Source organism: Mandrillus leucophaeus, unplaced genomic scaffold (genome assembly GCF_000951045.1).
Source record: "Mandrillus leucophaeus isolate KB7577 unplaced genomic scaffold, Mleu.le_1.0 Scaffold642, whole genome shotgun sequence".
NCBI lineage: Eukaryota > Metazoa > Chordata > Mammalia > Primates > Cercopithecidae > Mandrillus > Mandrillus leucophaeus.
In genome coordinates, this window is record NW_012106942.1 from 715,108 (window position 1) to 741,316 (window position 26,209).

Consider the following 26,209-nt stretch of genomic DNA (forward strand, 5'->3'; position numbering starts at 1 on the left):
TTACACAAAAATAAGTGGATGCAAACATTAAGTAATGTACTTCATGTTCTTAAAAATATGCTTACAGTTATGTTTCTTTTTATTTTAATGTATTAACAAAAGACACATGAAGGGCATAAATGATATATTTAATAAAATGAGACTTTTAAAAATCAGGAATAATTTTGAACACATCTTTCAATACTTGCTAAATTATTCATGAGCACTTTCTGAGCTTGTTTTCTCTTATTTTTGTTATAATGTTATAGTTTGCTAAGTTGATATGGAGCAAAGGGATACACTCAAAGATTGCATAAATAAATTTAAACATGTAGAACATGGCCATATATTCAGAAATGCCATATTTACATTTACCTTAAAACGTTAATAAATTTCAGTTTTACTTTACCTTTAATTTTCATTAGCGTAATTAAAAACACTAAAATACCACTTTCATTTTTAATTAAAATTAATAATTACCTGCAGCACTTTAAATAGTCATGTTAAAATGAAAGAAAATATTTTCTGGAGTTTTAAAATAACATTGCATTTTTATCATGAAAACTTTAAGGATTTGTTTAGAATCCTAGACATCTTACTTAAAATAATTCATTCTTTCAAATGACACAATAAGTAATGTGTAAAACCATCTGGATAATCTCCATAAATAAAAATATAAAATGAATGTAAAGTCAATAATGTAATTGACAAAAGTTATATTATTAGTATAATTTCAGAAAACCCTACTAGTTAAAACACTTTAATATTTGTATAGTCATTCCTGCTTATGATTTTGGCTTTATACTTTGAACACCATCTCTTAAGATTTTTGTCAGTAAATGAACATGAAATTAAATTCCTATCAGCCTGAACTATACAGTAATAAAGGCATAAGTATTTGTTATTTGGATACTTGTTGATTCTTGCCAATAAACATAATTAATTCCTAAAAATTGAAGACAATCATAAGATGCTCAATACAATTACATCAGAATATACTCATGAAAATATTTCTTTAAGTGTCATACAATGATAAATTGGACTGAATGAAGTGAAAAAAACTGCATCATAATGACTACATTTCTGAATCAATGGAGCTTTCTAGAGTCTAAAGGGAACAATTTATTTTCATGGCACATCCTGTCTTCATCTTATACAACATTCGGACTAGTCCAAGTATACTAAAAGTCATTCTGGTTGTCTCCTGACCTAATTTTATTTTTGCCAACTTGTTAACCTTCTTGAAATTTCAACTTGACACACCCATATCATGATTTAGAAAATAAATTTCTAAAACAGTTCATTTAAAATACTGCTAAACCTTTATCTAGACCTTTTATCAATAAACTTTAAATGGGGGAAAATTTTAGGTATCTATATTATGTCTATGTGCACTTCAAGATTTTAGTTGATTGAAATTGGAGAACATGTTTTGTTTAGTAACATTTCTTCCAATCCCTTCATTATCTCAGCCTGCCTTCTGTGAGTTTTCATAATTTGTTGAACTCAGTAGTGCAGTAAGAGCATACACAGAATTCAAAATAAAATAATTTTTCTTATTGATACACATTACCCTCATACTTATGTACCTCTGTATAGTGCTTTCTCTAGGATTTGTATTTTCCTCTAATGTCATAAATATGGTGTCACTATCCAATGTTAAAGTCCAAAAATAAATATTTTTATAGAAGGCCTTGCTTTCATATAGGCCCATACACCACTAAATGAACGGACCTCTCTTTCAGGATTTTTTCTTTTTTACTTGATGTGTTAATTTCTGATTAGTTTTCCTCCATGTTGTGCTACTATGTGTACTCTGAGGGTGGGTTCTTTTTGTTGTTCTTTTACTCTTTTATATACATACAGATTGATGAACCTAATTTTCTCACTTTTTCAGTTTATTTCTTTGGGACAGTTTTATGGTCTTAGAAATATACTAGTCATTCTATTTTATCATTAAATCCCTTTATCCAGGAATTATGAATAAATCTGTCATTATCAAAAAGTTTACTCACTTCAACTCCAGGAATAGGAAACAAATGATAACTAGGCATCAGAAAAAAAAAAAAAAAAATTAACTCTGTTCATTTTCTCTATCTGAATTTTATTATATTTTATACTATTTTAAAATATTATTTATTTTATTGTATTTGGTGAATTTTTTATATTCTACTTCTCTGAAAAATGGTCATCTATTCATAGTTCGTGTCATTCCTCCAGTTAACTAACTGATGCAGCAGTTGGTGGGAACTTCTCTGTAACACTAGATACATGAGATATTGTATTTTGTTTCTTTTTCTTTAATTGTTGTATAGTGGTCTATCTCAGCTAGTACAATTTAAAGTGAAAGCTATGAAAATCCTTCTGAGGTGCAGATATGAAACACAGCAGTTTTTTATATATAAATATCTGGTCATTTCTGTAAGCAATTTTTTTTTTACTTACTCAGACATCAGTACTTCTCTGTGACTTATTTCAAGTCATTTAAAATTTGTGCCTGTGGGTAATTTGAAACTAGTCAGCATGCAAGAAATTTCTATTCCCCTAGTTAAAGAACAATTTCATAGTTTCTTTTATCAGTATAGTTATCTTTATAATTATCTGCAATATTTAAAAGTGCCATTTTAATGACTTTCAATTGAATTGACTTTATTTTGATAATTTGACCTGTGGTTCACCCCAAACTTCATATTCTAAATATTCAAAACTTATACAATAATAAGTACTATGTTTTGTAACTGCTTTCTTACCATTTATTAACTTTGCTAAAATCTGCTCCAGCTTTACTACAATTTTTCTTCCCAATACAATTACTCTCTTGGCATATTTCGACTCATTATCCAGCTATGCATATTATAAATGCTAAATAATTATGTGATGAAAAATGAAATAATGGGCATTTTTAAAGTATGCAAAATTTCATTAATGTTGTCATTATTTATTCATTCATTTATGCACACACGCAGTTGTTGATACCTCCAAGCAAACTTTATTCTTTTCTTCCAATTTTTAAAAAATGTTTTAAATTAGTTATATTCTTTGTTAGCTACACCTACAGATTTTTACATGGGGAAGTAGAATTTAAACTAATTCAAGCTATTGAAATGCACCCAACTAGTGTGTTTGTGTAAAATATTATGGAGTGTTTCAGGATTTTGAGATTTTAAACTTCTTTTGATTTGTTCTAAGAATTTATTTCATATCCTAAGGCAGAGTTAAATTGTTTCATATTTCTTAACACTCTTAGAGTTTTGATTACTCCCCGTTCTTCCCCATCTGCAATACCATCTTTCTTTTATTTACTAGCAACTTAATATGTTAGCTCTCATGTTTCATCTTTTTATAAAACTGAGGTTTATGTTTTCCTCTAGTTTAGTCACTTTTTTTCTTTATTTAATTCCCATATAGGATTTATTTATTTACATTTTAAAATTACGTTTTTGAGTTCACAAATAAATGGTTAAGTAAAATATTGTCATTTAAGGGCATATAGAGAAAACATAATCGATAAAAGTTAATTATACTTTTATTCAATATTTTATAGCTCTTTAGTATGACTCTTCAACTGCTGTTCAAAGCAGTTTATCTCATGCATATTTAGGACTTCTTAGAATTAACATTTAGCATATTAATATTATTATATACCTCATTTTATATTACAGATCATTTTCATCCTCTTTCTTTTTTTTTTTTTTTTTTTTTTTTGAGACGGAGTCTCGCTCTGTCGCCCAGGCTGGAGTGCAGTGGCCGGATCTCAGCTCACTGCAAGCTCCGCCTCCCAGGTCTACGCCATTCTCCTGCCTCAGCCTCCCCAGTAGCTGGGACTACAGGCGCCCGCCACCTCGCCTGGCTGGTTTTTTGTATTTTTTTAGTAGAGACGGGGTTTCACCGTGTTAGCCAGGCTAGTCTCGATCTCCTGACCTCGTGATCCGCCCCTCTCGGCCTCCCAAAGTGCTGGGATTACAGGCTTGAGCCACCGCGCGCGGCCTTCATCCTCTTTCTTATTTTGTACATTGATATAAAACTGTGTAAGCATTTGTCTATCATATGAGCTTAACAAAGTAAGACTATCAATTAGAATATAAATAGAATTATTCAATGAAAAGAAATACCTACTTGGGAATTTTTTCCTGTCTCATCATACTGAAGACTTATGAGTCAAAATTTGAATATGTTAAGTTATAAAGACATTGTAAATAAGTCTGGAATCTACAAATTCAATTGCCTATAAATATCATTAAACATTATACAATACTCAATGTGCCAGACATTTTTTGGGTGAGTCTTCGTCATCTTCAGTCCTTTTAATAGAAATTAGACAGTGTCATTTAGATAATAAAGATTAGAAACTGTTTCGAACTCTGAGATTCACTGTTCAAGATTAAATAACATTACTGAATTAAGATTAAACTCAGCATAATGTGAGTCATTTTAATGTTTCCTGGAGTGTAACAAAATATTTTAGGTTTGTATTGAGTTTTAATAAGACTTCCTAGTCACTGTAAATTAGCTTGACCTACTTCAATTTAGGTGAGGAGAGTGTAGGAAATTCAAAAACCTTGTCTCCCAAAACATAATTACATACCAAAAACATAGATTAAAAACAAATTATAAGCTAGAAATTTTGCAGATAAAAATCAGGATTTTATTTATGATTCTATAATTCGTACCTTATATGACATAATGTATATACATTATGTATGGTAATAGTAAGACACTTACTCATACCCTTTCTCTTAGAGATACAATTCTTTTGACTGTATGGATTGAAGAGACAATATTTGAAATTAACTTTGATAAAATGTCTGTATATATATACAACACAGTGTTAGTCTGAATTATCAATGATAACTTCAAGTCATTCAATAAGGGATTATAAATTCATTTTATATGTTCTAGTTTCTTGATTCAGTCATATGGATACACTCACATACATTTAAATCCCATATAGAATCATTACATTTTTAATCAGTTATATTTAATTTTTAATTATATCTATGGAACAAACTTTGATCATGTGCAACATAGGAGATAGGAGTCAATGTATTTAACTAATGGCTACTTTATTATCAGAAGCTGTTAACATGACAATATGGTGCTTGTTGAGAAACAGATACATGATTCAATTCATTTTAGCATTTTAGTGTATTCTTTTTTTTTTTTTTTTTTGAGATGAAGTCTCGCTCTGTCACACAGGCTGGAGTGCAGTGGTGCGATCTCGGCTCACTGCAACCTCCACCTCCCAGGTTCAAGGGATCTTCCTGCATCAGCCTCCCGAGTAGCTGGGAACTACAGGCACATGCCATCACACCCGGCTAATTTTTTGTATTTTTAGTAGAGACGGGGTGTCATCCTGTTAGCCCAGATGGTCTCTATCTCCTGGCCTGGGCCTCCCAAAGTGTTGGGATTAGAGGCACGAACCACCCCGCCTGGGTAGTCTATTTTTTTTTTAAGGTACTGATTGTTAAGTTTACAGTGCTTAAGTATGGCAAAATAAACTATGACACTGTAGATGAAACAGGTTTCTGGTACTAGTGTTTATGTATTATGAGAAAGGCAGTATTTTTAACTGCTAGTAAAAATGTTGTAGTCAGTAGGTGGTTTTCCCCACCTTAAGATTGGCCTGAATCTTACACTAGATTCCAATATTACCTGTGTTTGATATTCATCATATATTTTACGCAAACTAGAAAATTAGCTTTAGTTTATCACCAAGTGTTTTAAGGCACATCTATATGTCAGTCACTATATTTGGGCTGAAAATTACCACTTTATTCCATAAAAACGTATTTTAAAATGTTTTCATCATATTTTTCAATTAAGTTTCTTTAAACAAGACATAAACATAGAAGTAACACATAACTAAAATCAATATTAAATATATATTTTCTGGATTAAATTCTGAATCACCTTGGATACAGAAATAGTCAAGATAGAGGAGCTCGCCTCTTCCAATAAAAGATATGGGTTTGTTTCTTAAAGTGCAAAACATAGTAGAAAGTTCTGAGTCAACAATGGCAACAGTAGACAAAATAGATATAATAAATTTGTCATGATGATATACAGCTGATGGTGTATGTAAGCTTAAATGTTTCACAGGTAGATTTAATATGAATGGTAGGAATAAGTCTATAGATACGAGAGTTAATGTTACAGCTTGGCAGTTGCCAGACATTGTATGCTTAGAAAATGTGTAGGAAACTTGAGGCTGACCTGAAAAATTAGGATAAAATTCTTGTGTATTATTTTCACCATTAATAAGCCTAGTTCTGATTCCAGAATTAACTGCCCTGTTAGTCACTGGTAGTACAGATTTTAGGTCTATTTTCTTTAGAAATGCACATCAGATGATTACATTAGAGGTCATGAAATAGCTTTATCCTGATTCTTTACTTACCTCAATCTTTTTAAAAAAAACAATGGCAACAGAGGACAATGTTATACAAATCTAAAGAATTCTCATAAGCAATATTTTTAAATATTTTTAAATGATGAATAATTTCAAGCATACAATGGTAGAGAGAATAGTGTACTAAATCTTTCAGGTTTTCCATTGCTCAGCTTAAAGAATCAACTCTTGACCAAACTTGTTTCATCCAAACACTGATAAAACTGCTCCTTCATTCAGATGTTTCAAAGCAAATCCAGAAGTATTCTACCATTTAATCCATTAATGTTTACACTTTGCTTGTAAAAGATACAGTTTTTAACATAACCACAAGAGCAATATTTCTTCTTAAAAATAAGTTTTTTTACTATCATTGGTTATCTACTTATTATTTAAATTTCCATAATTTTCTCACATATATTAATATTACTTATATTTCCAATTTATTTGATTCATGACTGAAATCAGCTTTACAGGTAGCAATTTTTTTATTTTAAAAAATTTTAATCAAGGTACAATATGCGCATAGAAAAGTACAAAAATCATAAATGTATAACTCAAGAAATTTTTACAAAATGAGTACACCTGTATAGTTACCAAAACATTGTCACATAATATGTCCAGTAGCCAAAATATTACCACTATAGTATTTCAAGAAATCCATTCTTTTGCCCACTTAGAGTTACTACTACCCGAAGTATTACTACTATCCTAGTCTGTAACCAAAAATTAGTTTTTCTGGGGTTTAAACTTCATATAATTGGAGAAATAATGGAGTATGTTTGAGTTCCACTCAAATTTAATAGCCAGTGATTTCCTTGATAATATAGGGAAAAAACATCTGCAGAGCCTAATATATACCAGTGTGTGAGCAAAGAAGACAATTTAGTTAGCATTAATTATCCAAAGTCACATTGCCTCTTACCCTTAAACCTAGAAGTGATACATGCTTTCTTCATCATTTTGGAAAATATAGTGTTCTCCTTGGATACAATTTCTCTATCTTTGGAGTTCTCTTTATGGCTAGTCTATCAGAAATGCTTTATGCTTGTCTTCATGTCTTATTGACTGAAATGTAATCCTTTGTTAACTTAATGGCTTTTATAGCAACAAATATTTAAAATATATTAACTTGAATACCATCTACTAGCAAAAGAGTAGAAAAAATGAGATGTTTGTATTTCATTTTTCTTTGAACACATATTAGAAGATTGTGACAAATTGTGGACTATGATGCTTAAAGGAAATTTTAAATAGAGTAAAGAGATTAACATTTTGGGAAACAGCATATCTGAAGAGAGTTTAAATGGCTCAAGGAATTGTGAATTGAGAGGAAAAGTAAAGAGGTGACATAATAAATGTTAAGTATTTAAACAAATGATACGCAGATAAGATGGTAATCAGTTAATCTGTCTTTATGGAGAGCAGAAAAGGGGGAAATGGATCTATATAGCTCCTGTGAGATTTAAATTACACATTACAGGAAATATCCTAACCTTGACATTGGTTCTTGCTCCTGAGGGATATGGAAACATTTTACCTAGAAAGCTGTGTAAACTACATACGTATGCATATGCCATCTGTGATTTGGTGAAATATCACGTTCTAGCCCTGCATTGTATTTCCCCACAAAATGCCTTTCCTCATCTGCATCTGGCAAAGGAGAGAAAGGTTCAATTTACTTGAAGATGAAGAAGAGACAATTGAAAAAGCATTGGTTTCATTTCCCTCCCTTCCTGTTTCTCTGGGAATGACTTTATCTTTCTTTCTTTGGAATTTTTTAGAGGAAAAAAATTTAGTTTCCTAAAGTCTTTTTTTTTTTTTTCTTATCTCACATGTTGAATTGCAATGGAGAATGAAATGTCCAGAAACAAAAATTAAGATATTGTAATTTTAGAACGAGATTTAGGGAGATGCACAGAGTATAAATGTTGAGTATGGAAATGTCAAATATGTACAGATGTAATAAATACCATAGATTGTGTATATTAAAAAGTATGCATCATAACTCGCAGGTTTAAAACTTCATATTGTATGTAATAATAGTTTACACATTAAGCTATTATTGTACAACAAAGTCAGTTGACTCTAGATGAAAAATATCTTAACCTTGTCTAATATGGAGTCTTCTCTTTACTACATTGGCTTATTTCTCTTATAATGAGAATTTTCACTTTCGGTGTCACATCATCCTCTATTGAAGTTTAAGGCAATCCATGGTGGCAGTTAGTATAGAACGACTGACAATTAAATAAAAAGGAAACACCCCTTATTAATCATTCAAAGCCATAATTGCCTGCTACCCTTAAACCTAGAAGGAATACATGCTTTCTTCATCACTTTGGAAGATATAGCAAGCAGGTCTTATATGCCATATACAATTATTCTATCTGGAGTTGATGTTTGGAGATTAAATTATAATATAGCCTAACTTGGTAATGTGGAAGCATGAATTAGTCATACATTTCAGAAAAATAAAAGGAAAGAGAAAATAATAAAATGGAAAACTTACGTTGGCTAAACATTAATACTAAATTTAGTAATAACAGAAGTAATTAGCTACTGAGTGTCCATTTTATAGGCATGAGTAAATGAAATAAGACAAAATAAAGATATCACTTTTGTAAATTGTTACAAGGTGACAGTTCTCTTCTGTCAAGGATCACAGTAAGTCCTGTGAATAGGCTATAGTAAATAATTTTAGAATCAATTTATAAATATTTTATATTATTATAGAAATATACTTAATTTTATATAGGCAAAATGACTGGTATTAGACAATGCAGAAATGCCTTTTTTGATGGATTGGAGTGAATTCTAACTTCTTAGAGCTTGAATTAAGCTAATGATTGAGGAAATCTATAATTTTAAGTTATATTATGTAGTGGTGTGAAGATAATTATTTCTCAAGTTATGACAACATAATATTAATGCCTATTGAAATTATTACAAAAATTAAACATTCAGGCTTATATTAGAATTATTTTTAGCAAATACTTAACGTTAAATAATTTGATATTTGCCTCTCACAGTTAAAATTGAGCTTGAAATCTAGTAATATATTCCTTGATAATGTAAATCACTCTTTGTAGTAATTTTTGTAGAAATTGTTTTCATAATGCTTATAAAAAGTGTGCTTATATATCCAATATAGAGAAAGATTACCTTTTTTTTTTTTTTCAAGGAAACATCTAAAGTAGTTACAAAGGCACATTGTATTGTTTTGAAGTTAATTTTAAGTCTGTGTTCTTTTTTCTAATGTTTTAAGTTTCTTCTCCTTTAACTTACTTTCCTCTCTAATTTCAAAGGGACATCAATTGGCCCTAATATTTTTAGTGGTATTATTTATTGTAAAGAAGCACCATAACAATTTAAAACTGTAAATAAACACTTTTTAACCAGCTGCTTTAAGCAAGTCTTCCCAAGCTACTGACAAGAACAGTGTGACCCACATTCAAGAAAACTCATTGTTGGTCACAACTGTATTCCAAGCACAGTGGTCTTCAGTTTTGTTTGGCCTGGAACTAGATTATATAAATGTTCTCTCGTGGCCTGAAGTATAGGAAAATGCTTATGTTTCATGAACTCATCACAGGCTGATATATGGAAATAAGATTAATATTTTAATTTAAAATACCAATATAATAGTCAAATAAACTGAAATACTCTTAAGAGCTCTCCACAGGAAAAATAAAAATAAATACTATCAGAACTCTGATTGATAATGTAAAGGTAATTAGATCAACTTAATTACTATTGACCACACATAGCCCAATGCATCCTTGCTTGATGTTAAGTGATCTGTACCTACTGCACAAATAAAAATATTCCAATGAGGTTTTCTCAGTGTGATATGCTCTGGGTCATCCTAGAAACATTGAAAAATGCAAAACACGAAAAAATGCAAAAGTATTTTGAATTATTGTATCCTCCTGCCCTTCCCTAAACCTCATGCAAATCAACAGTCTTCCTTTGAGATTTTTAGCAATGAATAAACCAGCCTTAGGCATATTGGATTACTCCTGAAAAGTTTTCAGCTTTAAAATGTGCCTGAAGCACAACCTGCTCACCTGGTTGGATGTGGTATACTAAGTAAATACATGCTTGAAACATACCCTGTTCTTATTGATTTCAGAACAGTTTTTCCATAAGCATCACAAATTTTACCATTTTTATAGCTTGGAACTTTTAATTTTAGAAGATATCATTTTTTATTTTGCTCTCCAAGTATGCTTTTAATTCCATTGAACTTATAGCATACTATGGATTTATGAGTGACCTTTGTACATGTTCTCACATCAGAGAAGCAATGTGGCGAAGAGCACCAGTTATGGGGTCAGTCAGCCAGGTTTCAACTACTGACCCAGCCAGCTACTATCTGTGGGACCTCTCTAATTTCTTTAACCTTCCTATAATTCCTTTTCTGCATCTGTGACATAGTTCCTCCAAAGCTCATTGTGGAAATTAAATTATTTAACATGTTTAAAGCAGTGAGTGCCTGCCCAAAAGAAGCACTCATTAAGTGTTCAAGGCAACCATATATTCAGTTAAAATTGGAACAATGACATCAGTCTGTGTATGGACAAAATTACAATTCTGGGCTTAAATAGAACTAATTATGCTCTCTTTTACTCCCAGAGAAAAATCAGACTCCAAATATTCTTTTCACTATATATCACTATTTTACATCTGCAGTATATATATTCTTTCACATAATACATATTTTAAAAGTACAGTCTCCTTATTTTCCTGTTCCATCCAAGAAACCAATGGAACAGATATTATAGAACTAAATACATAATACTCAGCAAAGGTTAAGCTTCATTTGTTTCATGTGTTAATCACAAAGCATGATTATAACTTTTAAAATTTCATATTCTCATTATTTTACTTAACTTGTATACTTATAATAAGTAAAGATACTTTGCTATGTACAACAGTGAAAATCATCTGAAGAATACAAGCAACAGATTTTTATTTCAGTATAGGAAGTAGCATATTATATTTGATAATTGTAGAAAAAGGATTTCTATTTGCTCAGGCAAAAAGAAATTAAAATGATGAAAATCAATGTCCATATAGAATTTGACTCGTCTATGTTTAGAGAATTGTATTGGCACATTGGTGCAAATTCTAGCCTTATACAAGATATTGTTATCCTATTGTGTCCTGATAGCCCTGTGTAAAAGACACAGATGCCCTAAAATGCTCAAAGTAAATGAAAGTCATCTGTTAATACGGAAAACCATGTCTTTCTGTAACATATAGCAAATATATCTATATCTGTCACAGATCAGTATTTGAACACATAAAAGCCTAGAGATACTTTTGCCTCCTTTGTTCTTCACCAAAATATTATTATCTGGTAAACCTGATTCTCTCAATCAGCTTTCTATTTATATTTTTGTATCTTTGTCTTTCAATGTGATACAGAACTAACAAATAGTGTCACAAACCCCTTTGAAAAAAACACCTAAAAAACCACCCAAACTTTAGTTTCAGCTTGTAGTTTATTCATTGGGCTCTCTGTGTAATTCTCATGTTTTTTTATTCTATGTGTTTCTGTCTTCTAACTTCTACATCAGTTTTGCATATATATCACTATTTTGCCCAAATAACAAGATATCTAACAACTAAGTTTTAGTGCCAATTTCATTTCAGAATCATTCTCATTTATGTTTATTTCTCATATGAAAAGAAAAAATTTCTCATTTTTTATACAGTGATAAGGCTTTTGCATTTAATATTGCTGTTTCTAGCTGTGGAAGAAGTTAAATATTAAATAAATGTAATTGTTTTTTAATCTAATAGGCTTGTGAATATAATTACTATAGTCACCTGCAATTAAGCATTTTCCTCTTATCAAAATGCACTAGTTTTCAATGAGTCTATGTTAAGTTTATCATCTCATTTACGGAGGAACATGATATTTAATTTATTAGAATAAAATATCTTTGGTTATCTTTGAGAAAGACTCTTTACAGTGTAATCAAGGAAGAATGTGTAGAACTCACTTTGGGGCCACTATTCAAGCACTATCTGTGTGATTTTTAATGGATAGAGACCAAGGGTATTCTAGCAGCAGGAAAGTGCATGCACCAAAATGTGGAATTAGAGGGCAAATAATAAATATGGAGAAGTAAATCTTCTAACTTGTCCAATCTATCAGATATTTCCAGAGGTATAGTGAAGGTTAAGATTTAAAAGTTGTTTTGGATAGACCAAGACACGTTTTGAGTAATAGTACCAATAGTAATAGTAGCTAACATTTATTGAGACGGCACAAAAAGCCAGTGTCCTTTCTTTTTTTTTTTTTCGTTCTTGTTGCCCAGGCTAGAGTGCAATATCGTGCTCTTGGCTCACTGCAACCTCTGCCTCCCGGGTTCAAGTGATTCTCCTGCCTCAGCCTCCCAAGTACCTGGGATTACAGGCATGTGCAACCACAAATGGCTAATTTTGTATTTTTAATAGAGATGAGGTTTCTCCATGTTGGTCAGGCTGGTCTCGAACTCCCAACTTCAGGTGATCAACTTGCCTTGGCCTCCCAAAGTGCTGGGATTACAGATATGAGCCACCCTGCCCGGCCTTTTTTTTTTTTTTTTTTTTAAATTAAAAATTTTGGAAGCAAAAAGTAGACATGAGGAAAGATGATAACTTAAAATATTGTTAAATTGAAATGTAGCAGGGGTTATTTTTGCATAGGAGAGATTTAATCAAATGTATGTTACTTTTAATCACTTAAAGTATGTTATTTGAAATGCCGTAATTCAAATTATCCATATGTCTTTACTAATTCTGTGAGTTGCAGACCAGATCTTTCTAGGGTAAGGTTTACTTCCTAGGGTAAGAGACATCATAGAGAGACATAAATGTCTCTCTATGAAAGAAGAAACCTAGAAGCAATTATTTATTTTAAAAAGTTTCAGTCTCACGGTTATAAAGTGAATTCAGTATTAGTCTGTGATCATTATGTGCCTTATTTTTTCTTCATTAAATGTTATGGGAAAAAAATCCTGTACCCTTCTATAGGTTCCTAGGTTTTGTTGCTGTGGGAAATACCCGAGGCTTGAGACAGTGGCATGGAATCCCTTCTTTGAGCATCTCATTTCATCACTTTTTTCCTTTCACAGTCATCCTTAGAATCAGTATTCAGGCAGTCTTTGTGAGTGCAGTGTTTTGTTACATTTTGAAGATTTAGAGTAATGGAATGCAAACTTACTTCCAGATATGGAAAGTATTAACCCCCTGTTCTCCCACTGTGCTCTGTGAGAAAGCAGGCATTTACTTTGTATTCCTCAAATCCAGTCCTTTCTAACTAGCTTACCAAAAGCAATGAGGACTCCTCTCCTTTACTATCCAGCTATAAATATTAACTAATTAGACTATTTCTCCAAAACATTTGACTCATGTTCTCCTCTTAACACATCTTTGAGGCTCTCTATTGGAGCCACAGTAACCTCCATATTTATTCTAGTTTTTAAAGACTTTTATACTTAAGCTCTGCCTACATGTCTGTTTCACATCATTTAATGATTGGTCAGCTTCTTCATGGATACTTTTTCTTAATCCCTTGTGTGTTTAGACATTCTGTTCTTCTGGCATCCTCTCTCATCTGAAAACCCGCTTTTCTCTCCATTCATCTGCATGACCGTCTCTTACTCATCAATCAAGATTCAATTTATTTTACTTTTAATGAGAAGACTTCTCAGACCCTGAGATACAGACACTCTAACTGTAACGTCTTATAGACTCTTATACGTAATTGCTGTCTTTAGAATAGTTTGTGAAACAATTTTCGGTCCATTGGAGTGTAAGATCTTTTAGAGCTGAATCATGTGCTCCATGTAAAGGTTCCATGTTCCATAACTGTGCCTGGGATAAAGTAGAAGCCCAGAAATGCTTATAGACTACAGCAATGAATCAGTAAATGAAATATTCTGAATGGAAATGAGGTGCAATTCTTTTTTCTTCAAGGTACTTAGGCTAGACCTCTACCCTGACTTAGATAAATAATAAAATTACAGTAGTCCCTGAATAACATTTAAAAAAGCAAACTAAAGCAACAAAAAATCTTAACCATTTCCAGTACTAAATAATCTCCACTGTATTTTATCTTCTTTCAGATTTTCTTAATTTTCTGTTTTTATTCTGGCCTTATCTATACTAGTTCTTTTATTCTTTCTTCTGACATATCACTTTCTCTTTCACAAGTCCTTAAAGTTCATGTTTCACCATCACTCCCGGCTAATTTCACTAAGCTATTTCCTTTTCAGTTGTCTGCCACGTATCATTTGCAAACATATACGTAAACAGTAAGTAAATATAAAGTTATCTTAAATATAAACATAATAGGTGAACCATTGTGGATATGTATAATATTTATGAACATGAGGTTGTTGATAGTACTGGATACTTATGGCTGGAGGCGATTCATCTGACTTTTCCTTCAGGTATCTGAAGTTTTTATGTAACAGTTTGTATGTATATGACATTCTTACTTATCGTCATTATTGCATAAGTTATATCTGTTTTATGGCATTGTAGTAATGAATGGGTACATCAGATGCTGTTTTTTAAATATCATGTTGAAGAATTTTACTTTCTTTATGAGAACATTATTATGAGATATATAGGTAGTTTTGTACACTTCTGATAGTTTAATAATAATGTATATATATAAGTATACATTTTCAAAACTGTTTGACTAGAATTCTTTACTGGCCCCAACAAAGATTGATTAATTAAAATTTGAACTTTTATTTAAATTTATTGTAATACTTTGCATAGATAGTAAATATATAATGCAATATTTTTACTTTGCTATGTAATTAAATGTTTATAATAATTTACATGATCTCTAATTGAACACCAAGTTTAAAGTTTCCAAAAGTAACATAATGATTTAAGGATCTAAATCTTGGCATTTAATTAGAATGTAATTAAATGAATTTTAACCTTTAATAAGCATATTATCTTGTTTCAATAATTAAGCATTTTTGTGGTTTTTTTAAAGCCAAGTTTAATTCATTGCTTATCAGTTTTTCAAATCTCTAATTATCTGATGACAGGTTAAATTGAAAGGAAGAAAAGGAGGTGGTTTAATGAGTTTCTAGAGTATAACTAAAACTAAAGTATGTACCCAGGCTTTCATTCTAGGATAGGCAATTAAAAATTATACCTATTACACCAAGAAGAAATAATATTTATTTAATATGCGCTATCCATCTCACCAAAACAAAAATTTCACTCAAAACATGGGGATAAAATTTAATCATAATACAGGGAAATAATTTAAATAACAGTTAAGATTATACAATATATGATAATTAGAAAATTAATCATTAAAAATTTATATTCTAGATAACTTAATTATGTTTTTTTATCTCTTTCTGAACTCACATGCCTTAATTTTAAATTATTTTGACACAGATATATAGAGAACTTATTATACGAACTAGTCTTATATTATAATTTAAAAACACAATGCAACTTTTTTTTTTTTGGCTTTAGTGGTAAGTAGTGTCATCTGTGCTATCATGAAGTAGATGCCCTGAGGACAGCATTGCCAGACTTAACAAATAAAATATACTTGGCACCCAAATATTCTATGAGACATACACCTACTAAAAATGATTCATTCGTTGTTTATCTGAAATTCAAGTGTTATTGGGCCCTCTGTACTTTTTATGGCAACCCAACTCAAGGGGTTATCAGAACGTATAGTCTTGGTGCTTTAGTGCCGTGTTGTTTTTTCTGCATCTCTTCTCTGTGGCCAGTTTTCAGTGTGTGAACCTTTTTAGCCCCCTTCTTAGTCTGCCCTTCCTGCTTTTAACCTTCTACTTGCCTTGACATAGAAGTAACCAAATTATGTTAGGGGAAATCCGATCATCAAGTATGCAAATAGCCATACATTTACACACTGTTTCTAAGTTGTATGTGTTGTGTCTTCTTTGAATGTATCTTTGAATAGGCTGTTTAGAAATATTTATCAACCCAGAGCTTCCAACTGTTTATGTGTCTTAAATCTGTTTGGTTGTGGGTAAATTATTTTGAAACTTTACCCTTTTTTAAGTAGGTTATTGATGGATAATACATTAGCTACACAGCTATATATTTTTTAATGAAGGTCTTATTATTTACTTGTATTTTTTTTCTCATCTTACTTTGTTGGAATTTACACTTGGTTTTCATATAAAAGATGAAGTGGTGCACATCACAAGTATTTGGAGTAAATATTGTGATACAATAGGTGCAAATAGGCTTATACAAGCACAACATTCCTGTAATTACGAGAATGACCAATCCCATTCAGGATTTTCATGCTTTCTGTTTTGAAAATCAGTGCTAATTTCAACCTCACAGGAAATGTGCTAATTTAGTCTTCTTATAATGTTGTTTTGAAGGAAAACACTTGAAAAGTAAGTGCCTAAATATCACTAAATATTATCAGCTCTGCGCTTCTCAAAAAAAAAGAACTGTGTATTTTTTTAAGTATGGATATTTTGTTGGAACTTCAGAAACACACAATACTGATACAGTAACTTAAATGAAAGTATCCTTTGTTGTTATTAAAGTAAGATATAACTGAGGGAATTGTCTTCAAAATAAATTTTAAGGGTACTTCATTGCTAATGTAAACAATGCTATTTTCAAATATTTCTAGAACAAATCCCAATTTCCGTATTTTATTGGGCTGTGATGAAGGATTCCAGAAAAATCATCAGTGATATTATAAACATGCAGAGAAAGATATATTATATTTACATTTCCTCAATATACACCAGTATAGGGTCAGCACAGGTGAAAAATAATTCAGTCTCCAAACTTTACTTTGAGATACTAATTGGGCGATGGTGTTCTGTTTGTTGAATGGTATGGTACCCAAAGGGGCTAGGTTAGGGTCATATCCTGTTATTTTTCTCCTGAGGAAAAATTTATTACGCTTCTATAACATAATTTTTCACATTTTTAGAGAAACTTGAACTTAAGTTCAAGAACATTTTACAAATTTCTATGCTAGTACATTGTCTTGGCTTCTTTTTTAAACAAATATTTTAATATAAAAGTTTAATGTTTTTAGAGTTTCAAAAATAGATCTTTAGAATACTGACAATTCTTTTTTCTAAATGGAAAAGTTAAAAATGATTACTCTGTGTTTTTAGATATCTTCCTCAAGTCAATTCAAATAATAATATTCAAAGCGTTTTGACTATAGGATTTAATACACTATCACTAGTTTTTGTCATAGTTAAAAGCACAGTTCATTGATATAATTAATTAGAGGTATTATTAAATCAAACAAAACTGAGTTACTATAACTGCATCTATTCTCTTAATAATATGAGAGTAGTTGGCATAGTTGCACTAATCCACTGGGTAGATATTTCCTGGTGAAACAGTTGTAAATATACTATTGCCTTGTGACAAGGTAGTTTTGATTTACACATACATATATAAGCACGCACACACACACATATAGAAATTTCTAAGTGCCTGCTGATCTTCTATCTAGAAAAAAATATCTGTAATGTTTCAGTTGATTCACTTTGTCATACAAAGCTATGTGAGGGTGATTGTATACCATTGTATCTGTGTAGTACACTTTTGGACAAATAAAAGCTCCTATTTTTAAAGCTGTTAAGTCCTTTGCCTAGCAATGAAATTTGGTTTAAAAATAAACACTGATCAATACTAATATCTGAAATTGTCTTGGTAGTAAATTTAGGGCCTTTCACAGTATGTCAACTCTGCTTGATTCGGAAGGTACCTCACAGATTATGAAATAAGTTTATTCATTGCACACACTCTGCTAGGTGAGAAAATTAGGATGGATCCATTTTTAACTCAGAGCTTGAAGTGGTAAATAGTCTCTCCCACAACGGTAACATTAGAATTTTTGGAGAGATGGCCAACTATTTAAGGCTGCCAGAGTTGCTAGAATGAGAATGTCTATGATACAATTATTATGCTCAACATGCTTCTCTCTTCTATTTGAAATGATACATTTTATTCATCCATTGATGTATATTTCTATTTCACAAAACTATGTTTGCCTATTTTCTTATTTTTAAATATCCCTGGATTTAAATTCTAATTTAATAACTATTCATTGCAAACTATGCTGTAAGTATTCTATATACATATAAACTAAAGTAAAAATCAATACCTGGCTTTACTATGTATTTCTCACATTAATGGTCTAAAGGATTGTTTGAGTCATTTATTTTATGAGATTTACTTTCTAAAAGATTAATCAGGTTTACATATAGTACATATTATAATACTACCATCTCCAAATTCCTGTTTTCCACCTATGTTCTATAATGTCTTATCTCTGTCAAAATAGAATAAAAAAGCATTAAAGCATTCTGTCTGGTGAGAGGAAAAAAACACATTTAGTGTAAGAGAGTATGAACCTTATGAATTAAAATTAAGAACATAGTTTGGTGAGGCACAGTGGCTCATGCCTGTAATTTCAGGACTTTGGGAGACCCAGGTGAGCAGATCATTTGAGGCCAGAAGTTTGAGACCAGCCTGGGCAACATGGTGAAACCCTGTCTCTACTAAAATTACAAAAATTAGCCTGGCGTGGTGGTGCGCACCCGTAATCCCAGCTGCTTAGTAATCTGAGACAGAAGAATCGCCTGAACCCGGGAAGCTGAGGTTGCAGTGAGCCAGAATTGCACCACTGCATACCAGAGCGAGACTCTATCTCAAAAATGAATAAATAAATAAATAAACCAAAGTAATCAAGGTTTTTAAATATATATATATAAAATAAATCTATGTAAATAATATGTAAATATATATTGTATAAAAATCTATGTAAATATATATTTACATAGATTCATATATATTTAAATTTAAAATCTAATCTATTCATAATGTCTGGGGAGAGACAGATAATGATTTAAAGTCCAAACAATATACAACTATATTTTAAAAAAAAAAGCAAATATGAGTGTTCAAATGGAAGGTAAATAAAAAATCAAGCAGTTACCCTCTTTTACTAGTTAACACTACTGCGCTTATTTCTGGATGTAAGGTTAAACTGAAAAAAAAAAAAAATTCAAAAAGATTTTAAAGGGAACCCTTAAACATGACTCAAAAATAAGACAGAGGAAAGTTAAAAGAATGGATTGTTTATCTGTACAAATTTCTAATGGAGGCTTACTTTAAAACTATTCTGAAGTGTGTGATGTGGTTTTACATAGAGCAGAGAACAGATATTTCTGACTTCCACAGGGGGCAATGTGTTCAAGTTCTTGTACGCTAGATGCATTTCTATGTAAAGAAGTGTCCTGATGATGAGGCTTATTGAACACTTGAATAAGCTCTGGAATAGGTTACTGATCTCAGCCTCCGGAAATTTTTCACTGCAGTGGAGAGTCTCAGGCATCAGAGATATTTGAAGGGTGTCCTTTCTTTAAATTGCAGAAATAGATTATTTCATAAACTTAATGTATTTCTTTAGTGTCTGAGGTTTATACAATCATAAAGTATAAAGTGTATTTTCTTTCCTCTTTTGCAAGTTTGACAATGTGAATATTCAATTTATAAAATTTTTATTTTAATGTATTATGTAAGATAATTTTTACCAGGCAATTACATGCAATAAATAGTATAACAGTACTGACAATTTTACAATTATTTTTGCAACATACATGTGATAGTTATTTGTCTTAAGTTATTAGTCAATTTAATACCTTAAAATATTAATTTAAGTATTTAATTTTTTTCTCATAGCTTAATATCAGTTGCAAATTATAAAAGGCAAAAATAGGATTCCACAATATAAGGAAAAAATATACACCATGGAATTTTTATTAAAAATTATATCTATGCTAAGTTATGAGAAGGTAGATATTTGAGAATCTCTTTTCCATTAAGGATACGTTTTCACCTATAGTTTAGATATTAAGATAATTGTCTTAATCTAGCATTTATGACTCACTATGAAGAATAAATGCACTGAATGAATAAAATTGAAAAGGAACACGATCCTTTTCCTATTACTTCTGATTTCATTTGATTGAAAATAAAACCTTCTTTCCCATCAAGTGACCAATTCCCTACTTGTTGATGCATCACAAGAAAAAAATGCTTTTGTGAAATAAAAAGAAAAAAATTCTCCGAGTATGCTTTGATAATTCCAAAACATACATAGAATACATTAGAAAACATAGAGATTCTCTGTGTATTTGACTCATTCTGTCGAACCTGAAATGCATCAGCAAATGTTCCATGTTACTTAACACTGGAATAATTGTCCTGGTACTGGCTCTAAAATGTCATCAATTAATATTTTTTTTGTGGGGAGGGTCAGATAATATTTGCTTGCTACTTGTCCAACATTAGCCCATACAACGCTAAAAGAATAATAGGTTTTGTTTGTTTTTTGAGGCAGAGCCTTGCTCTCTCTCCTAGGCTGGAGTGCAGTGGCAGGATCTCAGCTCATTGCAACCTCCACTTCGCAGATTCAAACAATTCTTGTTCCTCAGCCTCCGGAGTAGCTGGGATTATAGGCCTGTGACACTAAACCCTACTAACTTTTGTAGTTCTAGTAGAGACGGGCTTTCGACATGTTGGTCAGGCTGGTCTCAAACTCCTGGGCTCAAGTGATCCACCGGCCTCGGCCTCCCAAAGTGTTGGAATTACAGGCGTGAGCCATCATGCCCAGCCAAGAATAATAGTTATTCAGTGTTTAAACTCAACCCTTAAAAGGTTTGAAATAAAGCGGATGTGACTAAAACTTTAGTAATAGTATAAACTATTTCTAGGTTGGCAGGATTTTGGCTCCTCTGCATCCTTGGACTCCTTGTCTGTGGATTCAATCAATTGTGGATTAAAAATATTTGGAAAAAAAAGTCCTGCAAAGTTTCAAAAAGCAAAACTCTAATTTGTCATGCACTGAGTACTACCTTGAATTTATGTGAACGAAGTGATGTGCCTGCTGTTAGGCATTATATTAGATGTTGTAAGTAACCTGAAGATAATTTAGCATATTTAGGAGGACATGCATAGGATATATGCATACACTACAGGCCATTTATAAGGGACTTGAGCATCCTCCGATTTAGGGGGCAACCTGGAACCTGGCCCTCACAGATACTGAGGGATAACTCTTCACAAATGTACGATTAACTTCTGACATGGAGGAAACTTTCCTTCCTCAATCTAATTAGTTCTGACCTTCAGAACTTAGATCAGATCTAAGTTCAGATCTTATATTCGTCCTATCCAAATCTGCATTAATGAATTAACGCATAGGTGGGAGGAAGTAAATTTAATAAAAGGTGATTAAATTATTCAGACAAGTAGAATAGGTGTATTATTCAGACAAGTAGAATAGTGAACTTAAAAAAAAAAAAAAACACGTAACTCTAAGCAGCAATTAAAAGATGTCTTTTAAGTTTATATTTAAGATATTGAGTATAACATATGTTAAGCTTCTGTGTTCTTATAACTGTGAACCATTTTAATACTTTCTTTTATTAAAAAGAAACAATTTCTTTTTGTATCCTAACTAAATCAAGTGAACATATAATATTTATGTTAATGGCTTTTAAGCCATAAGAACTAGAAATGATACTTTATACTCTAAACATATGCTCGGTTGACTACTTTCTGAATTTATACTAAGATGTAGTTTTTCAGTATATTAGTTTTTTGACATAATGAATTAGTTTATAGGTTGACTATAGGCCACTCTTGAGTTTCTTTTGTTCTTGAACTAAGAAAAGAATGTTTCCTCTAAATCAGCATTTTCTGATTTTTACTATTAAAAATAAAGGCCCCAACCCGGCTTATTTTGAAAGAAGTAATATTATTTGTAGGTGACAATATTTTCCTTGGTTGTCTAGAAAGCACAAAATCTTCTGTAAGTAATGATAGTGTTTCTTTTCATTCACCAGTGGGTCCAGTTTGGACAACAAATTATTTGGTGACCGTAATGATTTGCTCTGAGTCATTTTATAAACTTGAACTTCTATGGTTTCACTATTCTAATTTATTGAATAATTTTCAATTCTGATTGGTGTACACATTTATTTGAATTATTTCACATGTAAGTTTCTCATGAAACAGTTTGAACTCAAGGACACAGAAAAATAGGATTTCATTCCATTAAAATAATAATTCCATTTACTTGTAGAATATTCTTTGTAATATTATGACCTGGCTACTGTGTGGTACAATATTGTATCAAATTCATTTTATACTTCTTGATATCATATAATATTACAAAATATGTTCTGATTACTTTCAATACTAGTTATTATACTACATAATACATGTAGATATTTATTTTCATTTTCATTTCTGTTGATGATAGTGCCTGACTGCTATGGTTTTTGTTGTTGTTGTTGTTGTTGTTGTTGTTATTGTTTGAGATGGAGTTTCGCTCTTGTCTCACAGGCTGGAGTGCAATGGCACGATCTTGGCTCACTGCAACCTCTGCCTCCTGGGTTCAAGCAATTCTCCTGCCTCAGCCTCCACAGTAGCTGGGATTATAGGTGCCCACCACCATGCCAGGCTAATATTTTGTGTTTTTAGTAGAGACAGGGATTCACCATGTTGGCCAGACTGGTTTCAAACTCCTGACCTCAGGTGACCCACCCACCTCGGCCTTCCAAATTGCTGGGATTACCGGCGAGAGCCACCACATCTGGCTGACTCTATGGTTTTAATTGATGTGCCTGCTAAATGGTGAACTAGTAAACAACTGTTTCATGATCAGAAACTAAGCTTTTGAGGAAAAATAAATGAGGATAAATAGATAATTAGATAGACTTGAAATGAGTTGAAATACCAGAGAATAAGGTTGAGAAGATCAATGTGTTCTTATCTTTGTTTAAAAAAAGCAACCATTTATGAAATTAAAATAATTCGGTTTTGCTACTTAATGTGCTTTGTAACTTTTAATGAGATATATGAAAATTTTATCTAAATTCAACTAGCTTTATTTTCAGCACATTTTTGTTATACGTCTGTTATGTGCCACATACTGATTGATATGATACAACTGCTCTCATTGTGCTTATGGTCAAATATTACAAAGTTTATGGATAAGGGAAGAAATATTATTTATCATTACAAATAAAATACTTAAAATTATGAAATCTGGACAATCAAATCTGGGCATTCTGCTTTGTAATTTAATATATTTTATATAACTGGAACAAATTTGATAATATTTTTCTCCCCTTTGCCTTTATTAATTCCTTTGTGAGAAAACTGATTCTCATAAATAAGAATACTTTAAAAAAATGTATGGACCATAAAAAGACTTGGTTTTAAAATTTTATAAATGAGATTAAATAAACCTAGAAAATGTGAGTCATCTTTAAATTATTTAACTACATAAATACTTCCTGGTACCATTTTCTGTAATAAATATTGGTTTAATATATATAATTTATAATTTATGAAATTAAATATAAAACAAGTTATTTATAGATTTTGCTAGAGACATTTTCTAGAAATGTAAGGGCCACACATTTTTTTTTTCTATACTCTTACATAATGAAGTGTAGGGATTGTTTTATTTAGATAACTTTAAGAAGTTAATCTTGGCAAATTTCGTCTTTGGTATATAAAATATCCATTTCCCATGCAAAACTAATTTATAAGAATATCAAAATTATCATTTTCAGAATACCAAACAACAGAATGGCTATGACTACTAGCAGTGAAAAAGTTTGACACTACATGTGTTTGGTATGAGGGTACAACTAGTTTCTAATTGTATTTCTTTCTTTTACAATAACATGTAATTCTAAACTCCAAAAATCAACCTATTTTTCTTAGAGTATTTTTCTTTCTTTTTCACAGCACGGAAAAGGATATGCTAGTCAATTCTACAGGACTTACCTGAAGCAGCATGATTTGCACAAAGTCGACCAACAAAAGCATCAACTTTTCAACTTCATTATCTTGGCCATCCAGTTAGTCATGTGTAACTGATTTAGATTTCGGGCGGAGTCATCATGGCCAATTATAGGACCTAATTGCTCTCAGCAGGCCTGAGAAATGAGTTGAAATGTGCAGAACTGTAGAAACTTTAGAGGCAACTGATTTTGCCTCCCCGATCAGTGTGTGCCTGTTTACAGCACTATCTATCTTTCTCTCTCCAAATGTCACTGAGCCCTTTAGATGTTTATATTCACCTCGAGAAGCCAGTCATAAAGATAAAGGAAATTTGTGCATTATAAATGCAATATCACTGTTTTAAACTTGACTGTTTTATATTATTTTTGTGTGATCAAGTGTCCCCCAAACTATTCCAACTTTACAAGAGAAATTGTGATTATGTTCTTTTCACCTGTGGGTTATAAAAAATGTTGTATTCTGAAGACCCACAAAATATCAAAGACATTCTGTAGTTTATACACCGTGTTGCAAAGTGTTTACTGTACTATTTCAAAGCTTCTAAATAAATATAAAATATATATATTATATTATATAATTTTCCTAAAATGTGGTACAACTCAGTTGGTTTTTAAATGGATGCATACAGTCCACATAATACAATAAAATAAAAGGTAATTCAGGGTCCCAACGACAAACTTACTAAGAAAAAATCATTAATAGTTTTCTCCCAATTTTCATATCTTACTCAACCCTGTTTTTCCTTGTTTAAAAGAAAATGATGCTCTAAGCTACAAAATTTTGTCAAAAACTCATACTGAATTTTCAATGCCAAAGACGTAGCTATTAATGTTATCAGACAGAGCACTGACTATGTACTATCAAACTATCTAACAATCTATATGAATCTGATTCTATTTCTATGGCTTTGAATTTAGAATCACTTAAAGCTTTTATAAAGAATCGATAAATTCACCTGTATTTGTTGTTAGAAAAAAAAAAACTGGGTGTCTGTACATTTTGTGGTGTAAAATATGTAACTGAAGATTACTATTTTAAGAAGTCATCAGTCATATAACTCACACAGAATTTTATTTTGCATAGTTTTACATAGTTTTGTGACTTAATTACACATGAATATAACATCTATAACTCTATATGAATATATGGAGATATATAAACATCTGAACTGGTAAAGAATAACTAAAATATGAAAGATCTCTAAATTTAAGATAAATTTAGAGATAGAAACATGTTACATTTTTATTTCAGTATTCCATGTGAAAATTTTATAGCTTAAATGTAGTCAGTGTTTGATTAATGAAAAAATTCTTCATGAGTCAGCCTTCAAAAGTTAAGCTTGCCTTTTACTTTATGTCAACAATATTAATTATTAAATTTAGTAAGAAGCACTTTCCTTTCTTTTATATATTTTTTCTACTGTTTATGCTGGTTAGAACACATTGGAGAGAGGGGGAAAAAATCAGACAATGTAAGATAATCTTTCAAGGAAAAAACAAAATTGTCACAGCTCCCCTCACCCTTTAAAACTTATATCAAAACATTATATCAAACCTTCAACATTATAGCAAAATGTTTGCCCAGTTCAAATTAGAAACCTGTTTTGAAATACTTCCCTTAATTTTTAACTGATCTTATATTCAATGACAATTTGAGCTGCACTGTGTTATTAAATAATAGACTAAAACTTAACACTTGACAAATGTTCTTCATCACATTTTATGTAACTTAAGTGGAAATTTTTGCTTAGATTTAACATTAAAATGCATATAGACACACACACACACACACACACGCACACACACACACACTTAGGTCCTGATATGTACATTTAGAGTGATATATTGGTATCTCTCATTTGACTGTTATCAAATTAGATATTAATATATCATATTCCAGTCAGTTCATATATCAAAATAATGTATGTAATGTTCCAGCCTTTCGAAGTCTCTT

General features: G+C 31.1%; 1 protein-coding gene across 1 annotated transcript in view; it reads left to right on the top strand.

Moving 5' to 3' along the window:
* Positions 1–25,647, top strand: part of PCDH10 (protocadherin 10) — a 42,631-nt gene extending 16,984 nt beyond the window's left edge. Inside the window, exon 5 of the mRNA XM_012000922.1 lies at positions 24,200–25,647. Within this exon, the coding sequence (XP_011856312.1) occupies positions 24,200–24,219 (20 nt within the window). The 3' untranslated portion in view covers positions 24,220–25,647. The remainder of the gene's footprint in view (positions 1–24,199) is intronic.
* Positions 25,648–26,209: the final 562 nt, after the last annotated feature.